Genomic DNA, 18,671 nt, shown 5'->3' with positions numbered 1-18,671 from the left:
TAGCAACGCTGGCTGGAAGAAGAAGAAGAGGGAGCCTTGCCAAAGATCGCTAGCTATGATCGTCCTCCACATCACAGTGCCATCAATCTACCACTACACAGGGCGCTACAATCCCCCCAAGCAAGCGCGAGGAATTTCTAGGGTTTTAATTAGGGTTCTTAGCTCGGCTGCGTCGTCACCGTCGCGCGGCGCGATGGAGTCCGTGCCGGAGGGCAAGGATTTCTCGTTTCCCAAGAAGGAGGAGGAGATTTTGCAGCTGTGGAGCAAGCTCGATGCGTTCCAGACGCAGCTCAAGCGCAGCGAGGGGCGGCCGGAGTATGTGTTCTACGATGGGCCTCCTTTCGCGACGGGATTGCCGCATTACGGCCACATCCTCGCCGGGACGATCAAGGACATCGTTACCAGGTACCAGAGCGCTGTGGGATTTCACGTCACGAGGAGGTTTGGATGGGATTGCCACGGTTTGCCTGTGGAGCACGAAGTGGATGGTTTGCTTGGGATCAAGCGGAGGGAGGATGTGATCCAGGGGATGGGAATTGCCGAGTATAACGAGCAGTGCCGGAGCATCGTGATGAGATATAGCAGGGAATGGGAGAAGACGGTGGTGAGAATGGGACGATGGATTGATTTCGAGAAGGACTATAAGACGATGGATCCGGAGTTCATGGAGTCAGTCTGGTGGGTGTTCAAGCAATTGTTTGAGAAAGGCCTTGTTTATCGTGGCTTCAAGGTGAGAACTATTTCTCTTTCTTTGCTCTGTTGTTAATATTTCTTTTGTAGGTGATGCCATACAGCACAGCGTGCACGACCCCGCTATCAAACTTTGAAGCAAACCAAAACTATAAGGTTCGTCGAGTGAAGTTTCTAAGATCGTCACTAACTTAGTGGTGCACGGTAGGAAGTTGACGATCCAGCGATCATGGTGGCGTTCCCTCTCCTGGATGATAGCGAGAATGCCGCTTTGGTTGCCTGGACGACGACTCCCTGGACGCTTCCCAGTAACATCGCACTTTGCGTGAATGCAAGCTTAAACTACGTCAAAGTAAGCCCAGACTATATGTTATTGACTTGTTCTAGATTCTCTTTGTCTTGCTTTTCCAGGTGAGAAGCAAATCAACCTCGGCTGTCTATATAGTGGCCGAGCCACTGCTTTCTTCTCTGCCCACCGTGAAAGTTAAAGCGGATAAGGGTAGCAAGAAAGAAAGTCAAAGCGATTATGAGATTCTGAGCAAATTCCCAGGATCGGCGTTAGTTGGAAAACGGTATGCCTTTTTTTTTTTCTCCCAGTTTTACTCGTTTCTTGAACACAATCTTCATGCAGATACAAACCTTTGTTTAACTATTTTTTGGAGCTGTCAGATACTGCATTCCGTGTGGTTGCAGATGACTACGTAACTGCAAGCAGTGGCACAGGCGTCGTGCACTGTGCTCCCGCTTTTGGAGAGGACGATTACCGTGTCTGCATGGAGGCTGGTATTATAGCCAAGGTCTGCGACTTCGATTTAGATCCTGGTTTTATACTCACGTTCTTACGTTTTCAGGGGGGCGACTTGCCAGATCCCGTCGATTTGAATGGCAACTTCACCGACAAAGTGACGCATTTTAGTGGATGTCATGTAAAATCTGCTGACAAGGACATCATTGCCATGATCAAGGTAAAAATGTTTGCCTTGTGCTTTCACTGTAAATTTCCAATGCTGCTAATGCTGCTAATGCTGAGTAGGCGATGGGAAGGCTCGTAAATTCGGGAAGTATAAGGCACTCTTATCCTTTTTGCTGGCGATCAGAGACACCGCTGATTTACAAAGCTGTTCCAAGCTGGTAAAGTTCGTATATAGATTTGTGGCGGAAGTAAGGAGTTTTATTTTCCAGGTTTGTGAAGGTCGAGGAGCTCAGAGACCGATTGCTGCAAAATACTGCTGAAACGTACTGGGTTCCAGATTTTGTGAAAGTAAGAAGTTCCTTAGGATTTTATAACTTTTACTGACCTTGGCTTTTCAGGAAAAACGTTTTCATAATTGGCTTGAGAATGCTAGAGATTGGGCGGTCAGCAGGAGTAGGTTCTGGGGAACACCTTTGCCAATTTGGGCTAGCAGCGATGGCGAGGAATTGGTGGTGGTAGGTTCCAGAAAGGAATTGGAGGAACTATCCGGTCATAAGGTATACCCGTTTCATCTTTCTTTTACTCTGCTTTATTTTTCTCAAAGCAGGCAACTGATATTCATCGGCATTTTATTGATGATATAACGATTCCTTCTAAAACTGGCCGTGGTGTTTTGCACCGAGTTGACGATGTGAGTAGTTCCATCTGTTGTGTAATGTTTTATTTTCTTTCTTCTTTTATAGGTTTTTGACTGCTGGTTTGAAAGTGGCTCAATGCCTTACGCTTATATTCATTATCCTTTCGAAAATCGCGAGCTTTTCGATAAGAACTTTCCTGGTCATTTTGTCGCTGAAGGCCTTGATCAAACTCGTGGATGGTACAAGTCGATACACAATATGCTTCCGATCTCTTATTATTGCTTCTTTTTGCAGGTTTTACACCTTAATGGTCTTGTCGACTGCTTTGTTTGACAAGCCTGCCTTCAGAAATCTAATTTGCAATGGCCTTGTTCTTGCTGAAGACGGAAAGAAGATGAGTAAAAAGTTGAAAAACTATCCACCTCCCATGGACGTTGTACACGACTATGGAGCAGTAAGTGTTACTTCAACGTACGTGTGGGTTTATCAGTCGTAATGTTTCAGGATGCTCTTCGATTGTATCTCATAAACTCGCCGGTAGTTCGTGCAGAGCCTCTTAAATTCCGAAAGGAGGGGGTGCATGCTGTGGTAAGATAATCGTTTCGATTCTATCATCAAGAACAAACGTGTATTTTTCAGGTGAGAGATGTTTTCCTTCCTTGGTACAACGCATATCGTTTCCTTGTTCAAAACGCCTTAAGACTGCAAGTGGAGGGTTTTGATGCTTTTATTCCACTTGATGAAAGTAAACTGGATGGATCGACAAATGTGCTGGATCGGTGGATAAATTCTTCTACTCAAAGTCTTGTGAAATTCGTCAGGGAGGAGATGGGAGCCTATCGACTATACACCGTAAGTAAATTTTTATATATATGGAGTTAACTTAATATTTTCTTATTTGTAAACAGGTGGTTCCTTATCTGCTCAAGTTTATTGATAATCTTACAAACATTTACGTTCGTTTTAATCGCAAGAGGTTGAAAGGACGTACTGGAGACCATGACTGTCGTGTCGCATTGTCAACGCTGTACAGTGTAAGTGCTCTTTTCTCTATGTTGTATCGGGTCAATGACTTCGAGCTGTCCAGGTTCTTTTGACAACATGCAGAGCTATGGCTCCATTTACTCCTTTTTTTACTGAAGTCTTGTACCAAAATCTGAAAAGAGTTCTTGAAGTTTCCAGCGAGAGCATTCACTACTGTGATTTTCCGCAAGTTCAAGGCCAGGTCAGATCTGTGGTACTTTAACTTGGATGATGCTTATGCTTATCCTTTAGACTGATGAGCGCATTGAACAAAGTGTATCCCGTATGATGACAGTTATTGAGCTTGCTCGCAATATACGCGAGAAACACAAGCTACCTCTGAAGGCCCCTCTCAGGTAATCTACCACTTTAACATTGTACGCCTGACACCGGAATCCAGGAAAATGATCATTGTGCATCCGGATAGGGAGTTCCTTGAGGACTTGACAGAGAAGCTGGGTGAAGTACGTGGTGTATTTCTTTCTGTGCTAGATGCTAAAACTTATCTTGCAGTATGTGCGCGAGGAAATGAACGTGAAGGAGCTTGAGCCTTGCGATGATCCTTTCAAGTATGCGTGCTTGCGAGCAATTCCAAATTTCAGGTTTGTTGTTGATTCGTTTGAACTGGATGCTTGAAGCCGTGTACGCTCTTGTAGTGCTCTTGGCAAAAGGGTTGGAAAAGCCATGGGCGAAATCACGGCGGCAGTAAAAGATTTGAGCCAGGATGACATTCTCGAATTTGAAAAGCGCGGAGAAGCTGTATTGGCCGGTCAGACTCTTGTGACTGGAGATTTGAAGGTAAAGTTGATCTGAAGCATCGTTGCCTACTAGAGCTATCGTTTCTGCGGTGCAGATAGTCAGGGACTTCAAATTTCCTGATGGTATTGCTAAGGAGGATATCGATGCTGGTGGAGATGGTACGTATTCCAGTAGGCTGGTGCTTGTCTCTGATCTTCCTTTTACTGCAGGCGATGTTGTCGTCATTCTGGATCTCCGTGGTGATGATACCCTCAACGAGGAGGGAATTGCTCGAGAGGTATAATAATTGCACGCTTTCATAAAATTCTATATCTTAATTGTATGTTTTCGCAAGGTTGTGAACCGCATCCAAAAATTGCGAAAGAAAGCAAAACTGGAGCCGACTGATGCGGTGGAAGTTTTTATCAAGATGGCAGCCGATTCGGCACTAAGTGGAGTGGTTAAATCTCAGGTTTGTTGCTTCATTCTTACCACATTCTTGAAGTCAATTGCGGGAACAAATCGGTATTGCAGGCCTCCTACATTCAGGAGTCACTGGGCTTTCCTCTGCTATTCTTTGAGCAACTGCCGTCGAAACCAGTAAGCAAATTCTTGTGGTGCTTACTTGAACATAAGCTAACGAGTTCTAAGCAGGTTGTCATAGCCGAGGAAGAATTTTCTGGTGTATCTGATGTCGATTTCAAGCTTGTCATTTGCACTACAAGATTGGCATTCGATGACACCGCTCTGATGAAACTTTGTTCCGGTAACTGATGCACGCTTATAGGGCTTCTCATTTCTTTTCTTTGCAGACAATCCTGAGCTCGTCGAGAACGTAAAAGCTGTGCTGTTGTCCAGGGACATGACTCGTCTCAAGGCAGAGCTTCAAGCCAATAAAAGCAAGGTAATAGATTTCCAAACCATGCGAACTTATCAGTCACTGGTTACTGCAGCTCCAAGTCCGATTCGACGGGCAGGAATACGATGTGATTCGAGGCAAGCACTTCCACCTCTCCGTCAGCGAGAGTTTATCTTCCTAGCGTAAGCGTCGAATTTAGCACGAAAGTTTTGGCGGAAGCTCACAATTTTGAGTAGCTCCTATTTTGTCTTCTCCATGATATTTTGGAGCTTTGCAGGCTCTAAACATCGATCGGTTCGAAAAGCTTGACAGTGAAATGGAAGAAAAAACGATCGATCGAAAATTTTTCTATCCTTGAATTTGTGTTAGAAAAAAATGATTCATCCAATAATCTAGTGCTGGCCTCCCATTGGCTGGTTTTGGATAGCCTGCAATCTCCACGAATTATTCCCGCCACACAAACTCAAAATCTACCAGCCGTTGGATGCGGCGCATCTGGGCCGTCGGATTGGGGATACGAGTGTGGAGATCGCGGGTTGTGGAGAGAGACGTAGTAGAGGGGAGAAACAAAGCTTTGATTTCTTGAGCTGGCAATGGCGGCTTTGGCGAGGCCCGAGATTCTGGGACGAGCAGTGGTAGCGGGCGCCTTGCCAGTCGCCGGAAGGAGCAGTAGATCATCCACAGTCCAGGCACTGCTAAAGAAGAAGAAGGCCGCCAAGCCCAAGGCCAAAGCGCCAGCTCCAGCCAACGATGAGCTCGCGAAGTGGTATGGTGAGTTCCTTCCAAGAGCCCTAGCATCTACATTGCTGGAAATCTCTTCTCTCCATTGCCCAAGTCCATCGCAATTCTTGGGAGATTTAAATCTTTGGGATTGGATTTTCCAGGGGAGTCGAGAAGGATCTATCTCCCCGAGGGAATTCTCGATCGATCGGACGTGCCAGAGTACTTGACAGGAGAAGTTCCTGGAGAGTAAGTTCTTCTTTGCTTTCCACGAAAGGCTTGGGATCCAAACGTAGCTCTTTCTTCTCGCAGCTATGGCTTTGATCCATTTGGACTGAGCAAGAAGCCAGCGGACTTCGACAAGTAAGAAACATCCATGCAAATCGTTCCTTCTTTTCGATTGATCTTTTTTCTTCTAGATATCAAGCCTACGAACTCATTCACGCTCGATGGGCGATGCTCGGCGCTGCTGGATTTGTTATTCCCGAGGCTTTCAACAAGTTTGGAGCACAGTGTGGCCCCGAGGCAGTGTGGTTCAAGGTTTGTTCTAGCAAACTTTCTCGAGAGCTTTTAGATCTTTGCTTTTATCCTCTAGACTGGAGCACTGCTTCTCGACGGTGGCACGCTGAATTACTTCGGAGCAAACATTCCAATCAACCTCGTCCTGGCTGTTCTTGCCGAGGTGATCCTTGTTGGAGGAGCTGAGTACTACAGATCGATAAACAACCTGGTAAGAAACCAAAGTTCTTTAGAAAGATTTTGAAACAACTTGGGAGAACCTGGCAGGGATTGGACAGGCTCCACCCGGGAGGTCCATTCGATCCTTTGGGCCTCGCAAAGGACCCAGACAACTTCGCTCTACTCAAAGTAAAGGAGATTAAAAACGGGAGATTGGCAATGTTTGCAATGCTGGGATTTTTCATCCAAGCTTACGCGACTGGCGAGGGTCCCGTGGAGAACTTGACGACTCATCTCAGTGATCCTTTCGGCAACAATCTGCTGTCCGTGATCGCTGGAGGAATCGAGAAATGAGAGACCGAAAAAGAGCCAAGAAAAAAAAAAGGAAAGAGCTTACGCACGGAGCTTTAGCTTGTAACCTCTACTGTGTCACGGCCTTCGAGGAAGAAAAATTGTCCGGGCTCACAACCCTCCCAAAGACTCGCAAAGATCGAAATGCCGCGCTGATTGAGGACTCCGCCAAGTTCCCAGAGCTCACGCTCTGGCTCGTCGATCCTCCGGAAGAAGAAGGAAGGACCGCCGACAAGTTCTCCAAGAACTCTGGAACCTTGACCGCTCCCGTGAGCATAAGCCACACAGCCTGCATCTTTGGACGCAGCGCCGCCGAGCGTTGCGTGCAAAGGATGGCGATGCTGGCCATGTCCCTGGCTTCCTCCGCCACAAAGTCCCCATGTAGCTTCCTGTCCACGATGTCCAGCAAGTTATCTGGGATCTCGGCCTCCTTGTGAGCCCAGTCCACAAGAACGATCTGTTCCGAGGGAGCCGAGAGCTCCACTGCACGCCTCCCGCTCAAGAGCTCCAGCAACACCACTCCAAAGCTGTATACGTCAACTTTGTCCGAGAGCTGGAGGTGCATGGCGTATTCTACAAGAAGATCAAAACAGAAATATCAAGCACAATCCGAAGAGAAGAGAAACTCAAGCTTACCTGGTGCTAGATATCCGGCCGTGCCTTTCAATCTCGTTGCCGTAACATGAGACTCCTTCTCGTCGTACAGCCTTGCCAGCCCAAAGTCTGCGAGCCGGGGATTGAAATCCTCGTCGAGAAGGATGTTGCCGGGCTTCACGTCCAAGTGTATGATACTCGGCTTGGACTCGTCGTGCAAGTAGGCAAGCCCACAAGCAACTCCAATCGCGATTGCTCTTCTAGCCTCCCAGCTCAGAGCATTCTCACGCCGACGAAACAGCCACTTATCCAAGCTCCCATTGGGAATAAACTCGCAGACGAGCATCGGGACGTCCGACTCAAGAGAGTAGCCAATCACTGCCAGCAAGTTCCGGTGACGGACTTTGCTGATGATGGAAATCTCTCGCTTGAAATCATCCTCAATCTGTTGAGTGTGCTTGACGAGCTGCTTCACAGCGATAACAGTCCCGCTTGGGAGTGTCCCCTTGTACACAGCTCCAAATCCTCCTTCCCCGAGCTTGTCACTGAAACCTTGAGTAGCATCATGGAGCTCCTGGTACGTAAAAATGCCAGCATCCAGGAAAGAGGCTTGCTGGTCTGTAGAACGCCTTGATGTAGTCGAAGCTGCTCTGCCAGCCCGCTTGCCTTTGCCTCTACGGGATATATACACAAGGAACCCTATGAGGACGAGTAAGGCTACTCCACTTCCAAGTGCTATACCCGCTATCTGGCCCGAGCTCAAAGACGTTGAGTTTCCTACCTCGCCCCTGTAGTCGACCGAAACGACTGAGATTGCCGAGACAATCGGGCCGGAGTTTCTCAACGTCCATGGACCAATATCCAAGTACCTGTCCCGACCCCTGTAAACCAGCTCGACCGAAACACTGCCACTGTTGTTGATGGTGATGTTACGACTCATCACGTACGCTGCTCGAGCTCCAGCTTCTCTCGCAATGTCCAGGTTCTCCAACACAACTCTTCCTTGGAGGACAACGTCGAAGATCCTGTATCCCGGCTCCGTGAACACGAGCTCGGCAAAGTAGAGCATCACTGTATAGTTCCCTGGTCTTAGAGAATACCCGTGATATGCGATGTACGAGGAAGACCAACGCATGCTTCGGTAGAGCTCCTGCTCTGTATTCCCAGCACCGGTCATATTGATGAAGCCTTGGAACGGAAGTGTACCACCTTCACTTCCGGAAACCTCTAAAGCCCATAAACCTGGTCCCGATCCATAGAAAAATCCCATGTTTGGATTTGCGTCCGAATCGAATGCTACCTGGACCGTGCTGCCTGTAGTGCTGCTTAAACCATTGCCACCAGCATTGACAGCGAAGAAAAGCCTTCCACCAGGAGGCGAGCTGGAGCAAGTCCCAGACGAACCAGAAGGGACGCAGTTGAAGTAAGCGTTCGAGCCGAGATTTGGCTGCGGCGGGACGGATGCTGGAGCGCTAGAGATGTTGAAAAAATTGAAGGAAACATCTAACTGTGTGAGCTGAGTGTTCCCTCCTAGAGACTGTAAGGACCCGGTGAGCATGTTGTGTGAGATATCCAGTTGAGTCAACGCAGGAAAAGAACCAAAGTTGTCCGGAATGCTGCCATTGAGCCTGTTGTGACCGATGAACAAGCTTGTCAAGGAAGAAAGACCTCCAAGAGAACCCGGCAGTGGCCCCGAGAATTCATTGAATCCCAAGTCGACCGTGCTCAACCTCGAGTCGAGGCCAAAGTCCGGGACAGGACCGCTAAACCTGTTGTGCCTCAAGCTCAAATCCGTGAGAGAAGCCATGCCTTGCAAGACTGACGAGCTGACACCTCCAGAGAGCTCATTGTTGAAAAGCCTGAAGGTTTGCAAGTTGGTAAGGTTGCCATAGCTATCAGGAATACTTCCAGTAAGCCTGTTTACCTGAAGCGAGAGCTCGATTAAGTTGCTCAGCTGGCCTATCTCTTCGGGAAGATCACCCTCGAGCGCATTGCTCCGGAGGTTGAGATTCGTGAGGTTGCCCAGCCTTCCCAGAGACGCAGGAATGGGACCCGAGATGTTTGTGGTATCCAAAAAAAGCTGCTGGAGACTTCTCAATTCGCCTAGCTCTTCCGGAATGCTCCCGTTGAATCTGTTGTCGCCAATCCTGAGGATTTGCAGGCCGCTCAATCTGCTGCCAATGCATCCTGGAATTTGACCACTCAGACGCTGCAAGCCCAGGTCCAAAATCCTCAGAGACGTAAGGTTGCACAGAGCTTCCGGAAGAGTGCCATTGAGCAGCTGGTTGCCAAAGAGATCAGACCGGAGGATCAAAGTCGAGACTTGAGCGTCTGCTGTCCGCTCGCACGGTGTCAGCGGTGGTGTCGGCGGATAGATTTGCGGGAATGCGCAGCATAGAGCGTCTGAGGTGTTTCTGCAGCAGCCTACACCTGTCCATCCCCCTACACACGGATCCGTGGAGAAGTTCCATGTCCCTGGAGCAATGCCCAGCACTGAAGCTGCTGCAATCAAGCTTGTAGTCTCCAAAACACTTGCCCCGTCCGTGATGCGAAGAAACCAGATGGGCAGAATCGTCGAAAGCCATGATACGCTTCTCCACATCGCTGTTGGCAGAACATCTCTTCTGCTACTAAGGTGATCCCGATCTTGCGCTTATCTCTGCTTCAATCTTTACACGGTACTTTTGTCCGCTGCCATTGTCTTCCATACACATCAGCAAGGGCCCGCGTGACGGTCTTCGCTGGCGTCCTCGAATTACACTGGAAAGACACAATCAATTAACGTGATAGAATAGGACTCACTGACCTGTGTGTTTCTTGACTCGCAAATCAGACCCCACAAGAGCTGCTTATCCTATACGTTGTTGGCCGGTCCCTTTCCTCAGTGCCAGTAGAAATTGGAAGAGCTCTGGCTGGCTGACGGACTTGACTTCCACGTTCTCGGCTGCTGAGCGCAAAACGAGTGAAACTTTTCATTGATATCCTTGTCCCTTTCGAAATCCCGAGACGAGCAACTTCTGTCGGCGGAGTCCATAGCGAACGCCTGCAAAGAAGTCCACCAGATATGGTCCCCAGGAATAACTACGCCAGGAAGAGTTCATACCTTTTGCATTGACACCGTATTTTCGGCAAGGAGAGACGAGTTGATAGCTTGTGCTTGCTCATGCTTGGAACCTTCTTCTGATCGCAAGCTGATAGCGAGTATTGTACCATCCAATCAATCGCTTCCCATGGAAACTGGCGTGAGAAATAACACTTCCTGCTTGATCCATGGACTTCTATCGCGGGCTAAGGAGAAGATCTTCAGCATCGCTGGAATGTCTGGAATCCCCATCGTGCTCTTAGCCACAACTGAAAGCTTGCATGAAACATGCACGGAGTTTTAGCTTGTAGCCTCTACTGTGTCACGGCCTTCGAGGAAGAAAAGCTCTCCGGACTCGCAACCCTCCCAAAGACTCGCAAAGATCTAAATGCCGCGATTGACGTCTCCGACAAGTTCCCAGAACTCAAGGTCTGGCTCGTCGATCCTCCGGAAGAAGAAGGGATGACTGCCGTCAAGTTCTCCAAGAACTCTGGAACCTTGACCGCGCCCGTGAGCATGAGCCACACTGCCTGCATCTTTGGACGCAGCGCCGGCGAGCGTTGCGTGCAAAGGATGGCGATGCTGGCCATGTCCCTGGCCTCCTGCTCCACAAAGCCCCCCTGTAGCTTCCTGTCCACGATGTCCAGCAAGTTCGCTGGGATCTCGGCCTCCTTGTGAGCCCAGTCCACAAGAACGATCTGTTCCGAGGGAGCCGAGAGCTCCACTGCACGCCTCCCGCTCAAGAGCTCCAGCAACACCACCCCAAAGCTGTATACGTCAACTTTGTCCGAGAGCTGGAGTTGCATGGCGTATTCTACGAGAACATCAAAAGAGAAAAATCAAGCACAATCCAAAGAGAAGAGAAACTCAAGCTTACCTGGTGCTAGATAGCCTGCCGTGCCTTTCAATCTCGTCGCCGTGACATGAGACTCCCTCTCGTCGTACAACCTTGCCAGCCCAAAGTCTGCGAGCCGGGGATTGAAATCCTCGTCGAGAAGGATGTTGGCGGGCTTCACATCGCAGTGTATGATCCTCAGGTTGGACTCGTCATGCAAGTAGGCAAGCCCACAAGAAACTCCGATCGCGATCGCTCTTCTAGCCTCCCAGCTCAAAGCACTCTCACGCCGACGAAATAGCCACTTATCCAAGCTCCCATTGGGAATAAACTCGCAGACGAGCATCGGGACGTCCGACTCAAGAGAGTAGCCAATCACTGCCAGCAAGTTCCGGTGGCGGACTTTGCTGATGATGGAAATTTCTCGCTTGAAATCCTCCTCAACCTGTTGAGAGTGCTTGACGAGCTGTTTCACAGCGATAACAGTCCCGTTTGGGAGTGTCCCCTTGTACACAGCTCCAAATCCTCCTTCTCCGAGCTTGTCATTGAAGCCTCCTGTAGCGTCATGGAGCTCCTGGTATGTGAAAATGCCCCCAGCATCCAGGAGAGAGGCTTGCTGGTTTGTAGGACCATTCGTTGTAGTCGAAGCTGCTACCCCAGCACGCTTGCCTTTGCATATATACACTAGCAACGCTACGAGGATGAGCAAGGCTGCTCCACTTCCAAGTGCTATCCCGGCTATCTGGCCCGAGCTCAAAGACGTCGAGTTCCCTCCCTCGCCCCTGTAGTCGACTGAAACGACTGAGATTGCCGAGACAATCGGGCCGGGGTTTCTCACTGCCCAGGGACCGAGATTTAATGAGAATCTATCTCGACCCTTGTAAACCAGCTCGACCGAAACGCTGCCACTGTTGTTGATGGTGATGTTACGACTCATCACGTACGCTGCTTGAGCTCCAGCTTCTCTAGCAATGTCCAGGTTCTCCCACACAACTCTTCCTTGGAGGACAACGTCGAAGATCCTGTATCCCGGCTCCGTGAACACAAGCTCGGCAAAGTAGAGCATCACTGTATAGTTTCCTGGTCTTAGAGAATAACCGTGATATCCGATGTAAGAGGAAGACCAACGCATGCTTCGGTAGAGCCCCTCCTCCGTACCCCCAGCACCGGTCATATTGATGAAGCCTTGGAACGCAAGTGTACCACCTTCACTGCCCGAAACTTCTAAAGCCCATAAACCTGGTCCTGATCCATAGAAAAATCCCACGCTCTGATTGTTTGAATTTGCGTCCGAATCGAATGCTACCTGGACCCTGCTGCCTGTAGTGCTGCTTAAAGCATTGCCACCAGCATTGACAGCGAAGAAAGGCCTTCCACCGGGAGGCGAGCTGGAGCAAGTGCCAGAAGAACCGGAAGGGACGCAGTTGAAGTAAGCGTTGAGGTTTGGCTGCTGCGGGACGGATGCTGGAGCGCTAGAGATGTTGAAAAAGTTGAAGGAAACATCCAACTGCATGAGCTGAGTGTTCCCTCCTAGCGACTGTAAGGACCCCCCGAGCATGTTGTGTGAGATATCCAGTTGGGCCAACGCAGGTAAAGAACCAAAGCTGTCCGGAATACTGCCATTGAGCCTGTTGTGATCGATGAACAAGCTTGTCAAGGAAGAAAGACCTCCAAGAGAACCCGGCAGTGGCCCCGAGAATTCATTGAATCCCAAGTCAACCGTGCTCAAGCTGAACCCGACGCCAAAATCCGGGATAGGACCGCTGAACCTGTTGTGTCTCAAGCTCACATACGTGAGAGAAGTCATGCCTTGGAAGACCGACGAGCTGATACCTCCAGAGAGCTCATTGTTGAAAAGCCTCAAGATTCGCAAGTTGGCAAGGTTGCCATAGCTGTCAGGAATACGTCCAGTAAGCCTGTTTCCCTGAAGCGAGAGCGCGACTAAGTTACTCAGCTGGCCGATCTCCTCGGGAAGATCACCTTCAAGCGCATTGCTCCAGAGGCTGAGACTGGTGAGGTTGCTCAGCCTTCCCAGAGACGCAGGAATGGGACCCGAGATATTTGTTGTATCCAAAAAAAGCTGCTGGAGACTTCTCAATTCGCCTAGCTCTTCGGGAATGCTGCCACTGAATCTGTTCTCACCCATACGGAGGATTTGCAGGCTGCTCAATCTGCTGCCAATGCATCCTGGAACTTGTCCACGCAGACGCTGGAAGCCCACGTCCAGAATCCTCAGAGACGTAAGGTTGCACAGAGCTTCCGGAAGTGTTCCGTTGAGGAGCTGGTTGCCGAAGAGATCAGACCGGAGGATCAAAGTCGAGACTTGAGCGTCTGCTGTCCGCTCGCACGGTGTCAGCGGTGGTGTCGCTGGATAGATTTGCGGGAATGCGCAGCACAGAGCCCGTGAGTTGTTCCTGCAGCAGCCTACACCTGTCCATCCCCCTACACACGGATCCGTGGAGAAGTTCCATGTCCCTGGAGCAATGCCCAGCACTGAAGCTGCTGCAATCAAGCTTGTAGTCTCCAAAACACTTGCCGCGTCTGTGATTCGAAGAAACCAAATGGACACAATCGTCCATGATACGCTTCCCCACATCGCTGATTACATCCATCTTCTTCTGCTAAGTTGTTCCTCCTTTTTACGCTCATCTCTGCTGCTACTGTTAATTTTTGCGGTACGTCAGCAAAGGCCCCTGTGACGTTCATTGCTCGCTTACTCGGATTTCCACCTGAAAGACGAATCAATTAACGTGATTGAGTAGAACTCCAAGCACTCACCTGTATTTCTTGACTCGCAAATCAATATTTCTTGACTCGCAAATAAAACGCTGCTTATCCTGGTTGGCTGATACAGCGCACAGGTTGCTGGCTGGTTCCTGTTCCGAATACCAGTAGAAAATGGAAGAGCTCGCCGGGATTGACTTCTATTCGGCTGCTGTGCTCAAAAAGAGTGCCTTTTCAGGTCCCTTTGAGACAACTTATCCATTTTCTATATGTCCTTCTGTTGCGGCGGAGTCCCACAGCGTCGTTGCACGGAAACTCCTGAAAGAGAGTCGAGTAAATCGATGGTCCCAACTACACTAAGTAGAACTAGTTCATACCTTCTGCAACTTTTCGGCAGCGTTGATAGCTTGTCATGCTTAGAAACTTCTTCTGATCGTTCAAGCTACGCAAGCTCCCATCCAGTAGCTTGCGAAACTTCTGGTTTGATTGTGTCAAAAACTATCAATCAAATCGCTTCTCAAGACTGAACAAGGTAAGTGAGAACTCCTGTTTGATCCATACCACTTCTATCGCGGGCTGAGAAGAACAGCCTCAGCGCAATCACTCGTTGCTTGCGATCGCTCGTAAGCACTCATGAGCGCCCTGACGGCGTTATACCTGGTGTCCAGCATCGCGGGAATGTCTGGAATCTCCATCGTACCCTTGAGCATGAGCCACACGGCCCGCATTCTCGGCCGCAGCAATGGATTCTCGAGCGTGCACAGCACAGCAACCCTAGCCATATCTACAACCTCTGCCACGCTAATCTCCCCTCCCTCCCCCTCCAGCTTCTTATCCAGCAGCGTCACAAGCTCCAGCGTCGAGATCGACGCCAAGCTCTGCGCAAAATCCACCAAAACCACCTCCTCGCGAGGCGCCGCGCTATCGATCGCCCGCCGGCCGCTGATAATCTCCAGCAGCACCACGCCATAGCTGTAGACATCCGCCTTGTCGGAGAGCTGGTAGTGCATCGCGTACTCTGCGAGAGAAGAAATATCAATAAACCCTAGATCAAGAACCCTAGAAATCCGTTCTTTCTTCTTACCTGGGGCGAGGTAGCCGATCGTCCCTCCCATTTTTGTGGCCGTGACGTGCGATTTTCCCTCCTCGTACAGCCGCGCCATGCCGAAATCCGCGATGCGCGGCATCAGATCGTCGTCCAGGAGGATGTTTGGCGGTTTGAGGTCGCAGTGGATGATCCGGTGCTTGGATTCATCGTGGAGGTACGCCAGGCCAAATGCGGTGTCGATCGCGATCTTCCGGCGCTGATTCCAGGTGAGAAATCCCCTGCTCCCGTGTAGGAAGTGGTCTAGGCTTCCGTTGCGCATGTAGTCGCATACCAGCATTGGATGCTCGGCCTCGAGGCAGTATCCTCTCACTGCCACGAGATTCCTGTGCTGGACGCTGCTTAGAATCCGGATTTCTTTCCGGAAAGCCTCCCGGCCTTGCTGGGTTTGATGGAGGAGTTGCTTGACTGCGACTAGAGTTTGGTCTTGCAAGTTCCCCACGTAGACGCTGCCGAATCCTCCTTGCCCGAGCTTCTTCGTTGGATTGAATCCATCGGTTGCCTCGTAGAGTTCCTTGTAGCTGTAGACTTTGATCCCAACGGTGTCACTGTAGATAGAAAAACTCTTTGCCCGAAAGTTCTTCCTGGATCTCTTGCAAAAGAAGATGGCGACGATGATGATAACTGCGATGGCAGCAGCTGCTGCGGAGACTGACGCTGCTACTGCTACCTTCCAGGTTCTCGAGGAATTACTGCCCAGAGAGTCTACGTGATCGAAGGATCTTACCGAGATGGCAGACACCATTGCTCCAGATTGTGGCGCGAGTCGGAAGATGTTTGGATTGATGTAGCGGTCGGGCCCGGTGAAGATGAACTCGATGGACAAGCTTCCATCAGTGACCGTGGCGTTCCTGGTGATCTTGTACGCTGTCCGGGGTCCAACTTCTCTCACAACGTCGAGCTGCCTAGCGATCACTTCACCTTGAACCACGACGTCCATGGCTCGATAGCTCGCGTTGGTGAAGACAGTCTCGCAAAAGTACAGTGAGACGCTGTAAGTTCCAGGAGCCAGGTTGCCACCATGGTAGGCAAGATAGGAAGATGACCACCTCATGGTTTGATAGAGAGAGGAATTGTCCTCGGGAGGTACTCCACTGATCGTTGCTGGGAATGTCACCGTGCTGCTGAATTCACTCGAGAGTTCCAGCGCCCAGTTTCTGTCAGCTTCCAAGTAGTGGAGACCTGTGGAGTTTCGTGCAAAACCGTCACTGCGAAAGAGAGTACCGTCCCTGTTCGTCAAGTCCTCGGAGCTACCTACGCGAACCGCGAATGAAGTGGATCTTCCAGGCAGTGACCGGTTGCATGAAAGTCCGGGAGCGATGCAGTTGAAGTATCCTTGCCCGTTTCCACCAGCTGAAGAAGAGACCGAGTTAAGGGAATTGAAGGAGAAGTCGACTTGCAGCTGCTGTGGTAGATTCGGCAAGGAGCCACTGAGAGAATTGTGGGAGACATCCAGAACCTGGAGAGCCGGCGGAGGTGAAGAAGGAATGGCTCCCGAAAGATTGTTGTGGCCGAGGAAGAGATGTGTGAGAGAAGGGAGTCTAACCAGGGAGCCTGGAATGCCGCCGGAGAACTGGTTGAAGCTCAAGTCGAGATGAGTTAGATTGACAAATCTTTCATCGAGCTCAGGTATGCCACCCGTGAAGTTGTTTAGCTTGAGATTCAACACCCTCAGGCTTGACAGGTTCCGGAAGATGGACAGGCTCAAGTTCCCGGAAAAATGGTTGTTAAAGGCTCTCAAAGTCTCGAGGCGTGTCAAGCTGGCCACGGCCTCGATGCCACCTTCCAAGCTGTTCACTTGAATTCCCAGCTCCACGAGGTTAGACAACCTTCCCAGCTCCAATGGAATCCTTCCTGATAATCTATTGTATCTAATATCCAGCTGCTGCAGGCTTGTCATACCTCCGAAAGAGCTTGGGATTGGCCCGGTCAAGTTGGTGTTATCCAGGTAAAGCTGCTCCAAGCTGCTCAAGCTCCCGAGCTCCTCCGGAATGGTTCCGAGGTTCCCTGCACCTCCAGCCATCCCGAGCTTCTTGAGCCGTGTCAGCCGGATTCCGATGCAGCGAGGAATCGGGCCTTGTAAGTTGTTGTTGTTGAGATCCAGAGTAACCAATGACGTCAAATTACAGACGGAATCGGGGAGAGAACCACTCAACACTCGCATGATGGAATTGGAGTCGAGAGACACTCCGACGATGGTGGACGAGTTTGCGGAGGAGGAGTCTGGACAAAGGGTGCTTTCAAACGGACTGTAGATGGAGGAACAGCAGGTAGAGTTCACTCGTTGTGCGTTGCAGCAGCTGATTCCCCTCCATCTTCCACTGCAGGGATCCGTGCTCGTGTTCCAGACCGTGGCCGGCACTCCTAGGGCGGAGGCAATGTCTCTGATAGCCGAGATCTCCGCTGTAGACGCTGCCAGAAGCGAATCCAGGAACATCCACTGTAAGGCGACAAACATCAAAGCTCTTGCCATGGGAAAGAGTGAGAATGGATGAGGAAGAAGGAAGAGGTGAGTGCCTATCATTTCTAGAATCCGCGTTCCATTACTCTACTCTGAACTGTAGCAGGAAGACTGTCAAACTTGACGTCGCCAAAACCTTTGTCAAGATAATGAAACGTCATTGGAAGACAAAGAGGAATATAGAGCCAAGGATTTGGTAACATAAAGAAGGCTACTGCTACTGTTCATACAGGTAACAAAAGCTTTTTCTTCTCGCTTATCAACGATTATAAGGGTGTCGAGGTATGATGGATCGGCGATGTTTCGGCTTGTAAGCTGATTTTTCCAGGAAGATTTCGAGCTCTGGGGCGGAAGTATGGACATAGAAGGCAAGAAACTCGACATGCCTCGACGTTCACAGGGCGGACTGAAAACTCCACGACGCTCTTGGGCTGGTTTGAGGCCTCCCGAAGTTTGATCGCTTGTCCAGATCGCCTTGAACTGCAGCGAGGCATCGTGATCGCCTTGGACTTGAAGAATGGCAGGGAGCCATCGTTATCTTCCATTGAATGAGCAGAGCTCCAAGCGACCATTGCGATCGTCTAGAGAGAGTCACTTGGAAGAAGCCAAGATAATGGTCACAAGAATCGGATCAAAACTTGTTGGACACTTGACAGCGCTGAGGTCGACAGAAAGCGGACGTCCTTGTGGAGTGGAGGGATTTGCCAAAAGACAGCATCGGCACTGGGCAGTGATCACTCACACCTCGCAAACATCTGAGCAAGAGCGGTGGCAAGCTTTTGACTTCGCTTCTCAAATTTGCGTGCTAAAAAGGAGGATTGGTCATGAAACTTTTAAGGGTGATGACAGTCTTTCTCTTCCACTAGAGTGTAGGAAAGAGGAACAAAATGGAGTTGAGCAGAAGAGGCAGAAAAGCACAATTAAATTGCAATCCATTCATCAAGCCACTCTCTAGGTTTGAGGTATTTACAGTTGTGAGTTTCTACAAGGACGAGTTGTGATAGAGGAGTAAGACAACGTACGGGAATAAAGGCTGAAAGATAGATCAGAGCTTGCATGCCCTTGCATGCGTACAGGACTTCATGAACTGCCCTGGGACGGGACGCTGAGGGGGAGGGCGTGATTTCCTGTACTGGTGTCAACTCGCTCCAAAACTGGCCATATCTCTAACTGACCGTTTCAAGAAATCTGCTCTTTGCCACTTGCAAGGAAACGAAACACAAGACCGATGTTGGCCCCAAGACAACGGAATGCTCTTGA

General features: G+C 49.9%; 4 protein-coding genes and 1 long non-coding RNA gene across 9 annotated transcripts; 3 read left to right on the top strand and 2 right to left on the bottom strand.

Annotated features, from left to right (window-relative positions):
- Window positions 1–10: 10 nt before the first annotated feature.
- LOC9629269 (isoleucine--tRNA ligase, cytoplasmic) lies at window positions 11–5,287 on the top strand. 2 transcript variants are annotated; one of them, XM_024661239.1, is made up of 27 exons: window positions 11–730; window positions 781–846; window positions 899–1,042; window positions 1,102–1,262; window positions 1,322–1,487; window positions 1,542–1,655; window positions 1,724–1,821; window positions 1,873–1,951; window positions 2,002–2,160; window positions 2,211–2,294; window positions 2,347–2,480; window positions 2,536–2,695; window positions 2,746–2,829; window positions 2,881–3,093; window positions 3,150–3,275; window positions 3,329–3,466; window positions 3,517–3,620; window positions 3,665–3,728; window positions 3,778–3,866; window positions 3,921–4,062; window positions 4,118–4,181; window positions 4,233–4,300; window positions 4,358–4,474; window positions 4,537–4,602; window positions 4,654–4,768; window positions 4,815–4,906; window positions 4,956–5,287. In XM_024661239.1, the coding sequence occupies exons 1-27, from the start codon at window positions 56–58 to the stop codon at window positions 5,040–5,042; spliced, it is 3,609 nt and encodes a 1,202-aa protein (XP_024517007.1). In that variant the 5' UTR covers window positions 11–55; the 3' UTR covers window positions 5,043–5,287. The 2 variants fall into 2 exon arrangements, with proteins under 2 accessions (XP_024517007.1, XP_024517008.1); XM_024661240.1 differs by having other exon boundaries at window positions 12–730; window positions 4,657–4,768.
- Window positions 5,288–5,354: 67 nt separating this feature from the next.
- LOC9628856 (chlorophyll a-b binding protein CP26, chloroplastic) lies at window positions 5,355–6,727 on the top strand. The gene is made up of 6 exons (XM_002987422.2): window positions 5,355–5,632; window positions 5,746–5,830; window positions 5,894–5,944; window positions 6,001–6,121; window positions 6,177–6,311; window positions 6,368–6,727. The coding sequence occupies exons 1-6, from the start codon at window positions 5,455–5,457 to the stop codon at window positions 6,611–6,613; spliced, it is 816 nt and encodes a 271-aa protein (XP_002987468.1). The 5' UTR covers window positions 5,355–5,454; the 3' UTR covers window positions 6,614–6,727.
- Window positions 6,313–14,300, bottom strand: LOC9628855 (probable LRR receptor-like serine/threonine-protein kinase At1g56130). Of its 3 annotated transcripts, XM_002987362.2 has the most exons (5): window positions 14,223–14,300; window positions 13,900–14,163; window positions 12,382–13,850; window positions 7,247–8,467; window positions 6,473–7,183 (listed from the first exon to the last, which is right to left on the bottom strand). In XM_002987362.2, exons 3-5 carry the CDS (start codon window positions 13,715–13,717, stop codon window positions 6,681–6,683), a joined length of 3,060 nt encoding a protein of 1,019 aa, XP_002987408.2. In that variant the 5' UTR covers window positions 13,718–13,850; window positions 13,900–14,163; window positions 14,223–14,300; the 3' UTR covers window positions 6,473–6,680. The 3 variants fall into 3 exon arrangements, with proteins under 3 accessions (XP_024517009.1, XP_002987408.2, XP_024517010.1); XM_024661241.1 differs by lacking the exons at window positions 12,382–13,850; window positions 13,900–14,163; window positions 14,223–14,300 and adding exons at window positions 10,011–10,247; window positions 10,308–10,592 and having other exon boundaries at window positions 6,313–7,183; window positions 7,247–9,964; XM_024661242.1 differs by lacking the exons at window positions 6,473–7,183; window positions 7,247–8,467 and adding an exon at window positions 10,409–11,100 and having other exon boundaries at window positions 11,164–13,850; window positions 14,223–14,286.
- Window positions 14,301–14,369: 69 nt separating this feature from the next.
- Window positions 14,370–17,451, bottom strand: LOC112341326 (probable LRR receptor-like serine/threonine-protein kinase At1g56140). Its single transcript, XM_024661243.1, has 2 exons — window positions 14,930–17,451; window positions 14,370–14,863 (listed from the first exon to the last, which is right to left on the bottom strand). The coding sequence occupies exons 1-2, from the start codon at window positions 17,421–17,423 to the stop codon at window positions 14,412–14,414; spliced, it is 2,946 nt and encodes a 981-aa protein (XP_024517011.1). The 5' UTR covers window positions 17,424–17,451; the 3' UTR covers window positions 14,370–14,411.
- On the top strand, window positions 16,436–17,885 carry LOC112341329. Of its 2 annotated transcripts, none has more exons than XR_002990521.1 (7): window positions 16,436–16,579; window positions 16,635–16,769; window positions 16,842–17,029; window positions 17,080–17,220; window positions 17,278–17,459; window positions 17,515–17,643; window positions 17,685–17,885. It is a non-coding gene; the product is annotated as an uncharacterized LOC112341329 (long non-coding RNA). The 2 variants fall into 2 exon arrangements; XR_002990522.1 differs by having other exon boundaries at window positions 17,515–17,693; window positions 17,740–17,885.
- The last annotated feature ends 786 nt before the right edge of the window (window positions 17,886–18,671 follow it).

The sequence above is a fragment of the Selaginella moellendorffii genome, unplaced genomic scaffold, assembly GCF_000143415.4.
Source record: "Selaginella moellendorffii unplaced genomic scaffold, v1.0 SELMOscaffold_81, whole genome shotgun sequence".
NCBI classification, from domain to species: domain Eukaryota; kingdom Viridiplantae; phylum Streptophyta; class Lycopodiopsida; order Selaginellales; family Selaginellaceae; genus Selaginella; species Selaginella moellendorffii.
The sequence above is the reverse complement of the archived record's forward strand: the minus strand, read 5'-3'. Positions and strand labels throughout refer to the sequence as shown.

Bases quoted from the DNA above. Each gene is read 5' to 3' on its own strand.
- LOC9629269 (XM_024661239.1), top strand. From the start codon at position 56: ATGATCGTCCTCCACATCACAGTGCCATCAATCTACCACTACACAGGG. The intron at 1,043-1,101 runs GTAAGCCCAGAC...TTGCTTTTCCAG, and splicing joins CAAGCTTAAACTACGTCAAA to GTGAGAAGCAAATCAACCTC. The intron at 4,301-4,357 runs GTATAATAATTG...TGTTTTCGCAAG, and splicing joins AGGAGGGAATTGCTCGAGAG to GTTGTGAACCGCATCCAAAA.
- LOC9628856 (XM_002987422.2), top strand. From the start codon at position 5,455: ATGGCGGCTTTGGCGAGGCCCGAGATTCTGGGACGAGCAGTGGTAGCG. The intron at 5,831-5,893 runs GTAAGTTCTTCT...TTCTTCTCGCAG, and splicing joins ACAGGAGAAGTTCCTGGAGA to CTATGGCTTTGATCCATTTG. The intron at 6,312-6,367 runs GTAAGAAACCAA...AGAACCTGGCAG, and splicing joins ACAGATCGATAAACAACCTG to GGATTGGACAGGCTCCACCC.
- LOC9628855 (XM_024661241.1), bottom strand. From the start codon at position 9,806: ATGTGGAGAAGCGTATCATGGCTTTCGACGATTCTGCCCATCTGGTTT. The intron at 7,184-7,246 runs GTAAGCTTGAGT...ATCTTCTTGTAG, and splicing joins GGCCGGATATCTAGCACCAG to AATACGCCATGCACCTCCAG.
- LOC112341326 (XM_024661243.1), bottom strand. From the start codon at position 17,423: ATGGCAAGAGCTTTGATGTTTGTCGCCTTACAGTGGATGTTCCTGGAT. The intron at 14,864-14,929 runs GTAAGAAGAAAG...CTTCTCTCGCAG, and splicing joins GATCGGCTACCTCGCCCCAG to AGTACGCGATGCACTACCAG.